General features: G+C 34.4%; 2 protein-coding genes across 3 annotated transcripts; one reads left to right on the forward strand and one right to left on the reverse strand.

Moving 5' to 3' along the window:
• Positions 1-223: 223 nt before the first annotated feature.
• On the forward strand, positions 224-6,774 carry LOC113038428 (carbonic anhydrase 4-like). Of its 2 annotated transcripts, XM_026195824.1 has the most exons (9): positions 224-473; positions 2,835-2,867; positions 3,243-3,290; positions 3,438-3,602; positions 4,120-4,265; positions 4,369-4,461; positions 5,204-5,270; positions 5,376-5,536; positions 5,837-6,774. In XM_026195824.1, the coding sequence occupies exons 1-9, from the start codon at positions 275-277 to the stop codon at positions 6,029-6,031; spliced, it is 1,107 nt and encodes a 368-aa protein (XP_026051609.1). In that variant the 5' UTR covers positions 224-274; the 3' UTR covers positions 6,032-6,774. The 2 variants fall into 2 exon arrangements, with proteins under 2 accessions (XP_026051609.1, XP_026051610.1); XM_026195825.1 differs by lacking the exon at positions 2,835-2,867 and having other exon boundaries at positions 240-473.
• LOC113038427 (argininosuccinate lyase-like) lies at positions 6,686-13,995 on the reverse strand. Its single transcript, XM_026195823.1, has 16 exons — positions 13,771-13,995; positions 13,440-13,634; positions 12,130-12,213; positions 11,916-11,972; positions 11,740-11,837; positions 11,572-11,649; positions 11,383-11,460; positions 10,761-10,813; positions 10,562-10,624; positions 9,946-10,060; positions 8,780-8,864; positions 7,770-7,829; positions 7,610-7,693; positions 7,285-7,365; positions 7,094-7,200; positions 6,686-7,014 (listed from the first exon to the last, which is right to left on the reverse strand). The coding sequence occupies exons 1-16, from the start codon at positions 13,783-13,785 to the stop codon at positions 6,870-6,872; spliced, it is 1,398 nt and encodes a 465-aa protein (XP_026051608.1). The 5' UTR covers positions 13,786-13,995; the 3' UTR covers positions 6,686-6,869.
• Positions 13,996-14,036: the final 41 nt, after the last annotated feature.

The raw sequence follows: 14,036 nt of genomic DNA on the forward strand, positions 1-14,036 counted from the left end.
TCAGCATTCCTCATGTGTGTGATGCAAAGGGTTTAAATCATGTGTGTGTCCTCGAAGACCAACTTTACAGTGTGCTTAAAACCACATTCCCTACAAGAGGAATAATAAACAGGTTTTGTTTTGAACTCTAGCCCTGTAGAATAGTGCCCTCTGCAGGCTGCTTGATAAAGCAAACTCATTAAGCCAGAGTTCAGGGAACACTTCACATATGTACTAGGATCAACTGGTAGTAGGTTGTACTTTGAGAGTTAAATGTCCTCATCAATGACCTCAAATGCCCTACTTTGCTGCCCTACACCTGTCATTTCAACTCTTACCTGTAAACTCTCTCTCCCCCTCTCCCCTCCTTCCTTTCCTCTACTGTATAAAATTGGTTCCTGCCACACAAGGCAGAGAGATTTATATTGGCATTGTAGACATGGCATCCATTCTCTTGATCTCATCTCTTCTGTTGGTCCTAGAGCTCTGCTCAGGTAAGGTAGAAGATCAGTCAGTCAGTCTATCTATCTATCTATCTATCTGGCTGGCTTGGTGGTCTGTCTGTCTGTCTGGCTATTTCAGCTGTCTATCTGTCTGGCTGTGAATCTCTCTCTGGCTGTCTTGCAGTATGCAGTTCAATGAATGACTGCTCTAAGCAAAATAGAAGAGGCTGAATTTTGACATGACAAAATAATAGCATACATTCTTGTACAGTATGTCATGCACAGAAACATCTATTTTATAAAGTCAATCTTCTATAATGTTGCTAAAGCTGAAAGTAACCCTAAAACTTCGATTTTCAATAACTTTAATTTTAAGTACTGTATTGAGTTACTATATTCCATAAAATGATAGGCTATATATTTAGGGCTCCACAATGCAACAAAAATAAAAAATGTACGACAAGTTAGACACTTTTTTGTATACACCCATGTTCAAAAGACTTATGGATTTTTTATTTCTTTTATTATACTTTTTATTTATTTGTTTGTTTGTTTATTTATTTATTTTATTTTTTTGAGCCCATGAAGTAGTTTGAATCAGTGAATCGTTCACAGTCGTTGCTGAATTCGCATAATTGTCTCCAATACAATGAATGAACTGGAACGATATTAACTCTGTTAATCCACATAATACAACTGATCTATAATAGAGTTTAATATATAGGCATTATAGCCTAATATAGTTTAATATAGGACAAACAGAGGAGTCCAAAAGTGACCACTAGTGAAAATGCTTTCATTTTGAGTTTATCAAGTGGAGAGAAGCCTATATTGTCACCACAAATTTTGAGCTAGGCTAATCAGCCCATAGACATTTGTATGGTAAGAAGCGCTATACAAATATACCTGAATTTAATTGAACTGAATAAATGATGAATAAACGCAAAAACATACAAATAAATAATAAAGTAAATCATTCAACCCATAGTTCCATTTCCCACCATTTAATTAAAGAATTATGGTTCTGTAAATATTTGCCTAGCAATGAAAATAAATCATAATCAACTAAATGTAGAAATCGGTAAGTTATCAACGGGTATAAATTACATCGGTATAGAAGTAGGCAGAAGATCGAGTCCCCATAAAAAATCTACATTCGTTTAATGTTGTGATTCATACCTGTACGACGCTAAAATAACCTTCTTTCCTTCGCCATTGCTCCTATCAGGGGAACAGACATTTCCCATGAGCAAACAGAAAGATGTATCCGCAAAAGTGAAAGAATATGGCGAAGTTAAGCACAGGAAGCTGCTATAAAAATAAAAAAGACAGTGTACGTCTGTGCGCGCCACGCTGGACTTTGTGTTTCTATGGGCGCGTTCCCGCTGCACTCAGTGTAGCTTATATCCTACACATTAATAGCCCCAAATAGTTGCATACTTTTGAATAGTGACATGTTGTTTGGCTATAAACAACAGAGCCCAAGTTGAGAAAAGAATCTTTAAACTTTGGACTCCACTGAATAAAGTCACATGCTTACAAACATTACTAAAAAAGAATTTATTTTTAGACATTATGTTGTACAAAATTATGATGGCATTAATGTCCTGTCCACTAACTGAAAGCTTTTGACTTCACTATGGGAAAATTGTTGTAAATGTTTGTATTGTTGGTACAACTCAATAATCAGCAGTCCCTATGCATAATGAGAGAACTGTAAATGAGAGACTTCAGTATGATGAAGTTTGAGTTGTAATATTTTACTGCACATTTTCTCTGACAGTCAGTGATTTTACTCTGTCATTAGTTAATCTAGCCTGTAACGCAGTGCATCTTGGGTTATTGAATCCAGACAGGTTATTTTTTAACAGAGGGTCACCTTGTATCTTTTATATTGTCTGACCTTTTTAAAGTTCACTGTCTTCTTTCACTTGTTTTGTCCTTGCAAGACACATGCTGCTGTTATACAAATAGGTGTCCATAACATCAGCTTCAGTGCATCTTTTCTTCTTTTTTATTTTTATTAACAATTCTTGTAATGCCTTAAGTCTTTCTTGTGCAACAGTATAGTTTTATTCATAACATTGTTCACTGCAGTAAAGAAAAACTAATGCCAAGTTTAAAATCACCGATAGTTTGCTCCAGAATAAGAAATGTTATCATTTATTCACCCTCATTCCAATCTGTACACTGAATAGAAAAAAAACAATTACTTATTTATAAAGGAATGGCAATTAAAAAAGGTACAGTGTATAACTCCAATAATATTTGTATTGTTTACAAAATACAAATCTTTTTTTTTTTTTTTTTTATGTATCAGTGTTTTTGTCCCTGATATTGAAAGTCACTGGCGTCCAAAGAAACAACAGTATTGGTCCCTTATTGACTCATTGTCTTTTGTGTTTCATAAAGAAATAAAATCATACAAGCTGGAACAACATAAGGGTGAGTAAATGATGAATTTTCTTCCTTTTTTTTACTCTGCAAACTAATCTGAATGGGATGAAAGTGCACAAGTGGACAGTGGGTAATGTAAAAACACTTAAGGTGCCCTTGCATTCAAGCACATGTTCTGAACTCAATCAAACCTGGTGATCAGGAGGGGGACTCAGTTAGATGGCTCACTGATTATCAGGAACAACTTTGTGAATCAAAGCATAGCTTTATATGGCCGCAAAATAAACAAATTTGTTAGTTAATGACCACCATCATAACTGGTTCTTAAGACCGCTCTGAACCTTGGCTTCAAGTCACAGATCGAAATACTTTCCAGTAGTGGTCCGTTGAACCAGTTACATCAGGTTGTTGTCTCTGTTCCAGGTGAGTGGTGCTACCAGAGCCAGTTATCCTGTCAAGACACATGTAGAGGTGAGAACAAACGCACAAGTTTGTACCTGGACTCGACCTCTCAGGATTTTGCATAGTCATCATCTCCAAAGCAAAGTCCTTGTTCACAGTTTCTCATAGTTGAATATTTGTGCTGAAAGAAATGTGCTTTCCAATTGTGTCACCCAGGGCCTTCAGAGTGGAAGAGTCAGTTTCCTAATTGTGGAGGTCAGAGACAATCGCCCATCAATATCGTCACACGCAAAGTGAAGCATGAGCCAAAACTGACCAGTTTCATCTTTGATGGCCATGAGAAAGTTTTCAATATGAGTGTGGAAAACCATGGACATTCAGGTAAATTAACAGAAATTGAAAGGCCTAAAAATTTGAATTCTAAATAAACACAAATGAAGGTATTTTAAGACTTTGTCCATCCATTGAAAATTCACTCAACCAAAATGATAAAGCATCAAAAAGCACAAGAGATTGTAAAAGTAATCAATGAACAAACCTTGTGCATCAAGCAAGTGCGATGACACTTGTTTACCATTATTTATGAACACTATGTATGTGCATCTATCAGTGTTTATATGCATATAAAAGCATCTTTTCCTCATATTCAGTAAAGCAAATGTGTTTTTTCAGAAGGCTAAATTCTTATGGACTACTTTTGCCATATTATGAACTTTAAAACATGGAATGACATGAGCGTGAGACACTAACGACAGAATTGTCATTTGAACTCGAGTTCACAAAATTACATTCAGTTTAATTCAGTAGAGTTTACCTGATTTACATAGTATTCTATCATCTTTGGGATCTTGTAACTGTAAGAGTTAAGTATTATAACTAGCTCTGTGCTTCTTCTCAGCTCACTTCACTCTCCCTCAGTTCGTGCGTCTCCGTGGAGGGGGTCTGCAAGATACTTACAAGGCGGTCCAGTTCCACCTGCACTGGGGAGAGGACGGAGGCCAGGGCTCAGAGCACTCTGTGGACGGGGAGCAGTATCCCATGGAGGTGAGAGTCCATGTCACTATCAGAAATGCATGGACAATAAAACACTACAAAGGCTATTGTTTTCATCAATTCCTTTATGATAATGATGCATTTTGTCCCCCAGCTCCATATTGTTCACATTAAAGAAAAATATGCTAGCTTGGGAGATGCTCTAAGTGACTCTGAAGGGGTGGCAGCACTTGCCTTCTTTTTCGAGGTACTCATTCCTTTGTGATATTTCATATGTCTCATACCTAACTATACTTTTTGAGAGAAAATGATCACCCACACAGTGTTATTTTAGTGCGCTACTATTATACATTTTATTCATATTTTGAATTAATTTTAGTTTAGTTTTTATTTTAGTTAAAGATTTAGTAGTTTTGTTGTGGATTTGTTCATTTTTATTTGATTTTTAAAGACATGTTATATGATATAATTCTCATTCATTTTTATTTTAGTTTTAGTTATTATAGCGCATTAAGGCAAACTAAATGAAAAATGTTGCCTCTGCAACTACCTTAAATCAACGTGTGTTATTTCAGTTAAGAGTTTCTTTTATCAAGCCAAATCCAGATGACTGACATTCTTCCATACATTTTTTACAAAAAGTGAATGAGGGCCAGTACACGAATAAATCATACATTTTGGTTTAGTGAACTTCATCAGCTGAAAAGATCCATCATCGTTCATTCAAAAATCAAACAAAGAGCTATAAAGATTGGAGATATAAAGATTAACACTTAATAATTTTCAGTTCAACTTAATACAATGTTAAATATAGAACATGCAGGAGTCATATGGATTACTTTTATGTCATTTTAAATGACCATTTCATCCTTTTGGGTTTAAGAGCCCCAGTCCTCATTCATACTGAAGCCATTTATAGAGAAATAACCCTTAAATGAACCATGTCGATAGCTTGAGGTCTATACCTGATTTTTGCCATCCCCCTTTAGGTGACTTCTTTCCCAAACAAACAACTGGACAGAGTCATAGACGCTTTAGGAAAAGTCAGATATGAAGGTGAGTTATTATTTAATATTACATATTATTTTTGATTAGTCTGTCTATTCAACTTTGTTTTGTTTGTCTGTATTGTGGTTCTACATGACCCAATATGATCAATAGGAAACAGCAGTGAAATTAAAGACTTTAAATTGACCGACATCCTCCCACAAGCCAATAAACTGAGCTACTATCGGTACTTGGGTTCCTTGACCACACCGGGCTGTGAGCAGGCCGTTGTGTGGACGGTTTTCCAAAAGACTCTGCCCATAAGCAAAAATCAGGTACTGAGAGATTTTTTTCTTTTTCTTTTATGCATAAACCAGATTGAGTTCTACATATTAGTCGATACTGATTACAATCAATAGTATCTCAAGAGAATTAAAGCAAGACGCTACAGTCAAAACCATTTTTCTTCCATTACATTGTTATTTTATGAAACTTTTTCTCTTATCACTTTATCTGTAAATTTCAATTACAAAACAAGCTTGTTTTCTTGGATTAAACAGCTATGGAAAGTAGTTTTCACCTGATTATGGAAAGGTAGATTTAAATTCAAACGCATCTTTCTTTTCCTGCTTTAGCTGATGTCAATGGATAAACAGCTGTTATTCGGAACAGAAAAACCAATGACTGGAGTATTCCGTCCTGTGCAGAATCTGAATGGACGAGTTGTGTACACATCAGTGCCAGCTCACAGTCTGTGTGTCCTGCCCAGTCTGATCACCCTGTTTCTGTGCCTCTTTTGTGTTTTTGGACAACAAAAGTGTTTTCATTGAATGCTAGAGACCACATCTCTTTTAACAAATGATGTTCCATATTGAACTTCCAGAAACAAAGTATACCTAATCAACTGAGCACTGCTCTGAAAGTACTGGAATGGATCTCTGCCACTGTGCTAAAGTGGAGAAACTTGACAATGGAGAAGCGATATCTTGGTTACTTTCTGTGTTCACAATTATTAATTGTCTCATTGGTAACGCTTATCATGTCCTCCAATATTCTCTTTTAGTTGTGGCAGCTTTATCTGACTTTGATCATTTCTGGATTCTCATCTGTTTTCCATAACTTGTTTGGTTGTTTATGGTTACTTCACTTTAAAATATCTTATATATATGTTTATATATTGCTATATATTTCCATTTATATGTGCCAATAATTATAAGTTTATACAATAATTATAAGTTTATTCTTCAAAAATACAAAACAGCTTCAGATTTTAATGTAATCCATTTGAAGCTTCCTGATCCTCCATTAAGATTATTTCACTATGTAAATTTCAATTACTTTTCCATTACTTACAACGATGAACGTTTCATATGGCTTTGGTACGATGATTCAACTTGACACATATGTACCACAAATTGTGTAAATATGCAGCGCATGTGAAGTGTAAGTTATAACATAATCTTTCCAAAGATAAAAGTTCAAATGAAGTGCCAACATAAATTCTTTATTTAGCTGGAACTATATTTCATTGTACATATCATTTGTCATATAAAGATTCACATTTTGCAACCAATTGTAGTTTACTTATATGTAACATGCAGGCATAAAATGCCAAATTCATCTATGAAAGCACACCTACTGCTGATCTTTGTAGAAATGAGATTATGGTTATTGTTTTTGTGATTGTAACCAGGTTCTAAAGTGCTCAATTTGAGCCGAGACGCTGCTCCTGGCCGTGCCACCGGGGGCACTGTACTGTTCAACACTTTTGATGTAGTCCCACACTGAAGAAACATCCTTGTCAAACAAAGGGCTGGAGATTAAGAAATAAAAAAAATAAATGAAATATTTCATACAGTGTCATGTATTTTAGTTTGAATGTGACTGCTGACCTGACAGTTTGAAGGTCCTCTACAGTGAGTTTGGACAGATGGATGTTCTTAGATTCAGCGATATAAACGGCTTTCCCAGCACAACTGTGGGCCTCTCTGAAAGGCATCTTTGATATATGTGTATATATGTCAGATTTCATTCAGTTCTAATGACATGCAAAATCTGTAAATTGATGGATTGATGGACTTACTCCCTTTCTGACCAGATGGTAGGCAAGATCAGTGGCCAGCATATCTGGGCTGAGGGCCCTTTCCATCGCTAGTTGGTTGACCTGAGGAATGGAAAAGTACAAGTGCTTCAGATCTACTGCTCAACAATGAATAAAAAAGGAAATGAAACAAAAAAAAATTCATACCGCTCACATTTTAGACTGACAATGGATTACGACATACTCAAAACACTTCTGCCTCTCATTCAGCATTTCACCTAATTACTATTTAACCTGAAGTAACAGTTTTTTTTTTGGTTGCCATTGTTCATGACAAAACTATGTTGTGTTCTAACCCATCTCTCACCTTTAGAGTTGAAATGACACCTGTTGCCACCAGCAGCACAGCGTGTACTGTATCGTATGTGTCAAACATGGCCTCCTTATCCTCCTGCAGTGACAAAACATATTCAGATTTTTTTTGTTTTTAATAAAATGATTGTATTTTCTGTCTTTCTTGGACATACCTGTAGGTCTTTGTTGTATGTGCTGGGTAAGCCCTTGAGAGTCATCAGAAACCCTGCACACTGTATTACAATGAAATTTTAATTAGATAAAGCCTTAACAAAACCCTACATTTTCTTTTGTTGTAAAAACTGTTATCTTACCTTCAAGGGGTATGATTAAGTATGTTAATTATTTAAAAGTAAGTTAATTATATAAAAAAATATATTTTAATATTATATATTATTTTTTATAATTAATCTTATGGTTAATAAGTCAATAACTAATTTCATGTTATGGCAATATTCAAATTATGTTCATTTTGTTGTAATAAATATTTTTTTTAATACTGATACATATGAAAATTAAAATAAATATTTTGTTATAACCGATATATGGACAAAATTTAAATATAATAATATTTTGTCTGTTAAGTATGTTAATTTGTATTCTTTTTTAAAATAATTTATATATATATATTTTTTAAATATTTTTAATATTGTTTTTATTTAAAATATTCTGATAATTATTTAAGTGTTATTACAGATAATCGATAAATAGTCTATATTAAAATATTACACTATTTGGTCTAAAAACACATAAAAAAATAAAACATTAAAAACTGAAGTCAGTAATTTTAAAAGTAAATTTAGACATCATAACATTAAGCACAGTCTGAAAAATGTATAATTATTTGGAGATTTGCTTAAAAAAAAATATTTTAAAGCATTATTAGTTTATTAATGTTTTCAAAGATTCATTTAAGGTGAGAGTTGGATGACAGTGAAGGTAATCTCATTTTAAAAATAGGAGAAATAAGCATGCTATTAAACATCCAATATCTGATAACTGATAAGGTAACATTATATTGTGCAGCCTTAAATGAATAGCAACTAAACAGCCTTAATACTAATGACTACATTTCCCATAGATTGACCTGAATCATAATGCTAATTATTTAAATGACAGGGGACTCTCTGTAGGCCAGGGCTGGTGTCTCAGGTTGGCTTCATTAATCAGTGCTGTATCTTACTCTGCCAAACACTCGTCCTGCTTTGCTGCGGATGAGCTCCAGGCTGTCTGCGTTCTTCTTCTGAGGCATTAAACTACTCCCAGTGCTGCTCTCACAAACAGAAACACAACAGCTCTAAATAACTACACACACTAGCCACACATATAAAGCAGAAGTGGAATGAATCCCTCACACATCAGCCAGCTTGTGTTCACAGTATCTGTTGAATATCATCCACCAATTAAGACAATACACTGAATCCTGCACTTCGTGGCAGATAGTCAGCTTTTCCCGAACACAAGAATGTTAATAAACAGGCAATAATTATTTCTGAGTGAACATTTACTATTTAACTAAGGTCAGTACGGGCTGTGCAGCAATCAGTTTGTGGTTAATAAAGATAAATCGGTTAATGTTAACAGGGCCGAACATTTCACAGGCTATAAAGACTTCAAGTATGTGAAGAAAATTGATTTGCTCTGACGATGGAGAATGTGTTATGACGTGAGCAGGTACATGGGTACTCACTGACATTTCTGGTCAACTCTACCATAAAAGTCATTTGAACCAATTAATTTGCAATTCTGCCTAAAGCTCAAGCCAGCAGCTCCTAGTTTCTTGATGGAAATGTGCATACGTGACAGATGGGGTGAAAATAATTCAGAACATGGTAGTAATGTAAGAAAATACTCTTAACCCAAGGGCTTTAAATGAACGATTTCTGTCTGCTGTGACTTTGTCATGACTTTATTTCAGGGCCTACACACAAGACATGTTCTTAAGTTCAAGGCTTAATTTATTTGATTAAAAATACAGTAAAAACACTAATAATGGGAAATATTATTACAATTTAAAATAAATGTGAAATGTGAATATATTTAAAAATGTAATTTATTCCTGGGATGCAAAGCTGAATTTTACTCCAGTGTCACATGATCCTTCAGAAATCATTCTCATATGCATAACTGGTGCTCAAGTAATGTTTTTTTATTTGTATCAATGTTGAAAACAGCTGTGCTGGTTTCAGGATTCTCTGATGTCTTTTATTTCGGTGCTTTTTGCAAAAAGTAAAGCAATGATATAAATGGGATTGGAACATGACCCAGACCCAGAACTTTGATGTGTCATGGGCACATATTTTGAAATTCTGAATGATATTCCTATTATGGATAATATGCTGTCCTCACCTGTATGCATCAGTCAGAGTGATGAAGGAGAACTCCTTTGTACTGTATAAAATCAGATCCTCTGCCATCTTGCTAAGGTGTGTGAGACACATTGATCCCCAGAAGAGAAATTCAGCTGTCCAAAAACATACACAAACACATTAAAGAGTTAAACAGAACATTGGCCAAAAATGGGATTTCTGTGATCATTTACTCTCCATCACGTTGATCGAAATCTGAGCTTTATTCTGTGACACATAAAGGAAGTTATTTTAAACAATGTTGGTAACTAAACTGTTTTGGTTACTGAAGACCAAAAAAGCAATGTGACAAAAAAGATGTTCTTTTGTTTCCCACAGAAGAATTAAAGACATACAGGTTTGGAACAACTTGAGGGTAAGTAAATTATGACAGAATTTTAATTTTTGTATGAAATGTCCCTTTAATATAAAGGATCCTGATGACCTGTGCACTTTATTATCATACTCTTAGATGATTTCTGCATCAAACATGTGCCAAATCAGTTGTGCTGATCACTCCACTGTGGTGACTCCTGATCAAGCCGAAAGAGACAGAGAGAGAGAGAGAGAGAGAGAGAGAGAGAGAGAAATGATTTCTGCAGCATGAATATACATACCAATAAAATCCCTCTGTCCAGTAGCATCCATGCTGTTAATGCTGATTCTATCAAAGTTTAGTTCTGGAGAGTGATTAAAAAAAAATACATCAGATGAAAAGAATTATAATAGGTGACCAGTTTGTATTAATTACAAACATATATCACATGAACAAACTTCACGAATCATTAATTAAATGGGAATAATAATGACGTCAACCTTGACGTAGAAGTTCTCTATCAATGTTGAAGGGATTCCCAGCAATGGCTCCGCTGCAAGGCAAATATATCAATAGCATATCAACATATCTCAGATAGATTCATTTAATACATTTAAAGAGTGTGCAGTAACAGTCGAAAAGCTCTGGGTCAGTAAGATTTGTTTCGTAAACCTAAAACTGCTATTTAGACAGGATGCATTAGAAAAGGACATTAAAATCTATAATGGTAAATTAACTAATATCTATATTTCAAATGATTTTTTTTTTCCTTTCTATTATTAAATAATCAATTAACCATGTATCATGGCTTTCACAAAAGTATTAAGCAGCACAAGTTTTCTCAAATCTGAAAATAATAAGAAATCAGAATATTAGAATGATTTCTGAAGGATCGTGTGACGCTGAAGACTGGAGTAATGATGCTGAAAATTAAACTTTGCATCACAGGAATAAATTACATTTTAAAGTATATTAAAATAGAAAACTGTTATTTTTTATTATGATAATATTTCAGAATATTACTGTTTTACTGAATTTGTAATCTAATAAACTCAACTTTAATTAGAGAATGAAAAGAAATAAGAAAATTATTTTACAGAGATTACAGTATTGAATATACACCTTCCTAGGGGCATCACATTAACACGTTTCCTGATGTCCTCCAGTCGTTCAACATCTCGGCTTAGTGCCACTGCATGACTGAAATTAAAACAATGAACAGTTATGATCACACATATGCACCAACAAGTCCAAATATACAAGAACTTGAATAAAACATAATTAAGACCGGATTCTTCTACTGAAATGCACCTGAGAATCCAGTGACTCCATCTGATTGGCTGGGCCCTCTGCATGTGAGTGTATCCAGGGCACAGGATTTCAATCTCTCTGGATGGACGAAGGATGGATTGGATGTGTGACTGATAATTCTACATTAGTCAGATCTCTACAGGAATCTTGATAATTGAGCATTCTTACACTGCAGCTCTTTCCACCATTGTGCTGATGAGCTGCAAAGCTAGTTCTTTCAGAGTGGTTATAGCGTCCCGTAGCCAGAGCCGTGTATCTGTTGCAACCTATTCAACAAATAGAAAGAGTTCAGTCAAAGGCGTGTATGCCTGTAAATATCGTGTGACAAATTATTACATTTAAACCTGATCATTTCTGCTCCTGCCTGTGTGAAGCTTTCCAGCCGGATCACCAATAAGTTCCTTTAAAGGAAGACATGAACACTGACTGAATTTTGGTTCCTGGAATATTACTCTGTATTTTATGGAACTATAAGCTACAGCACTTGTATTGATAAAATATTGTCTTATTCAATAAAAGTAAATGTTAGAACTAATGAGGAAACTGTTTTCTTTTGACCTTCAGCCTGCGTTCATTGGCCGTGTGGATATCCTCGTCTCCTGGTTTGATCTTGAACTCGCCCTTGGACCATTCATCAAAGACCTGGTGAAGATATTTTTAAATACCTCAGTCATTTATACTGTGACAATGAATTAAAATGTCTGATCATTTTTTGTGCAATATTTACAGCCATATTAAAATGAAATAATACATTTTATTTAAAAAAACGTAGTTTATTTCAACTAGCTGCCAAGGAAACATTTTTCATTTAGTTTAACTCGATACAAAAATGGTACTAAAACAACAAAACCTGAAAAAAAAAACAATAAAATTTATACAGATACATAGACAAAAATATAACCAAATAACTAAAAACTTTAATTAATAACATGAAAACTAAAGATTTAAAAAATTCTAAATATTTAGAAAAACTATAATATTATCTCATTGATAAATTAACACTGGAGTAGTTATATTAATGTTTAAAGTATAAAGGTTTTATATTAATAGTCCAAATTTGGGTTTTCTCTAGAAGATGTCTGTTGGTTTCAAATGCTGTCTTAAATTAGAATTCATTAGGACATTTATAACAAAAATAATACAATAATGTATAAGTAGAAGTACATTTTGTGAATGTTATACTCCAAACTTAAAAAAAATAAATAAATAAACTTTAACAGCTCTTTTTTTTTAAGGTGAAAGTGTCAGTTTCGCATTAGATTACATTTTTCATTCGTATATATTGTGTTATATATTATGTTACATTAGATAACATTTTTCATTCGTATTTTTTGCACAATAAATACTATTTTTTGAGTTAACAAGTAAATTTTTTTTTTTTACATTACCATTTCTGCAGTTTCATACCAGTTTTATCATTTAAATATTGGGCCATTTTGCATGGCCAATGTTTGGTGAATGAACGGTATCTTTTTCCTTAGACAATAACTGTAAGAAATGAAATATTCAAAGTGTGACAACTAGCCCCGGTGCCCTCTATTTGGCCAGTTATGTTGTCAGAATGCCATGCTGAATGGCAGTAGCTTCAGGGAAGTTTACAATAGCATTGTCACATGGCTATTGTTTTGTGCACATTGAGGGGTCTGTGTCAGGGAATATATTTGTCTGTGATGTATTAAGTTTTGCTGTCAAAGGGGTAATAGATTATGGTACAGTATCCTGGTAAATATTTACAAACCAGCATCACAGTTCAAGGGTAAAGAAATTAAGTTTGATGAGAAAGATGACACTGTAAATGAACAAACATTTAACCTGGACGCCACCAGACAGGTTTATGAGTCAGGTCATGTGGTAAATAATATAATCACCTTGTCAAGTCCTGTAAGAATCTGTTCCATCTCGTTTTGCGTGACCAGACCTGCTTTCTGTAAAGCTTTGACATATGCTTTACTCCCTTTAATATCAGCTTCCCACAAGCGCTTGTCGAACGAAATTGACGCGTTGAACTGTTCCAATATAGGGTCGGCGTTTCCCACAAAGCGACCACCCCATAGTTTATTTCCCTGTTTAACACAAAATAATAAACATAAAAATTACGGTAAATCGTCGCTCGTTGTGTCTGACAGGTTTGGAAAGCATGTGACACACACAAACAATGCAGTAAATCAGGCTGACTTCCAAAAGACGAGCGATCTTTACCTCTGAACTTGACATTGTAACAGTCTCAAGTAGTCTTTATGTGCAACGAACAAACCGAAAACTAAAGCTTATGAATAAAACTGAAACGGGAGATGTCGGGTATTTAAAGGACCGATTCAGTGCCGTGTGCTTTCACCGATTCATGAGAGTGAATTACTCATAAAAGCTGCACATCCAGTTGATTGTGACATGATTTTCTTCCTCGCTTGTTTTGGGAACGCAAAAGCCCCGCCCATAAAATGCTAATTAGATGCTCGCGAACCAAC

This window comes from Carassius auratus, chromosome 21 (assembly GCF_003368295.1).
Source record: "Carassius auratus strain Wakin chromosome 21, ASM336829v1, whole genome shotgun sequence".
NCBI classification, from domain to species: domain Eukaryota; kingdom Metazoa; phylum Chordata; class Actinopteri; order Cypriniformes; family Cyprinidae; genus Carassius; species Carassius auratus.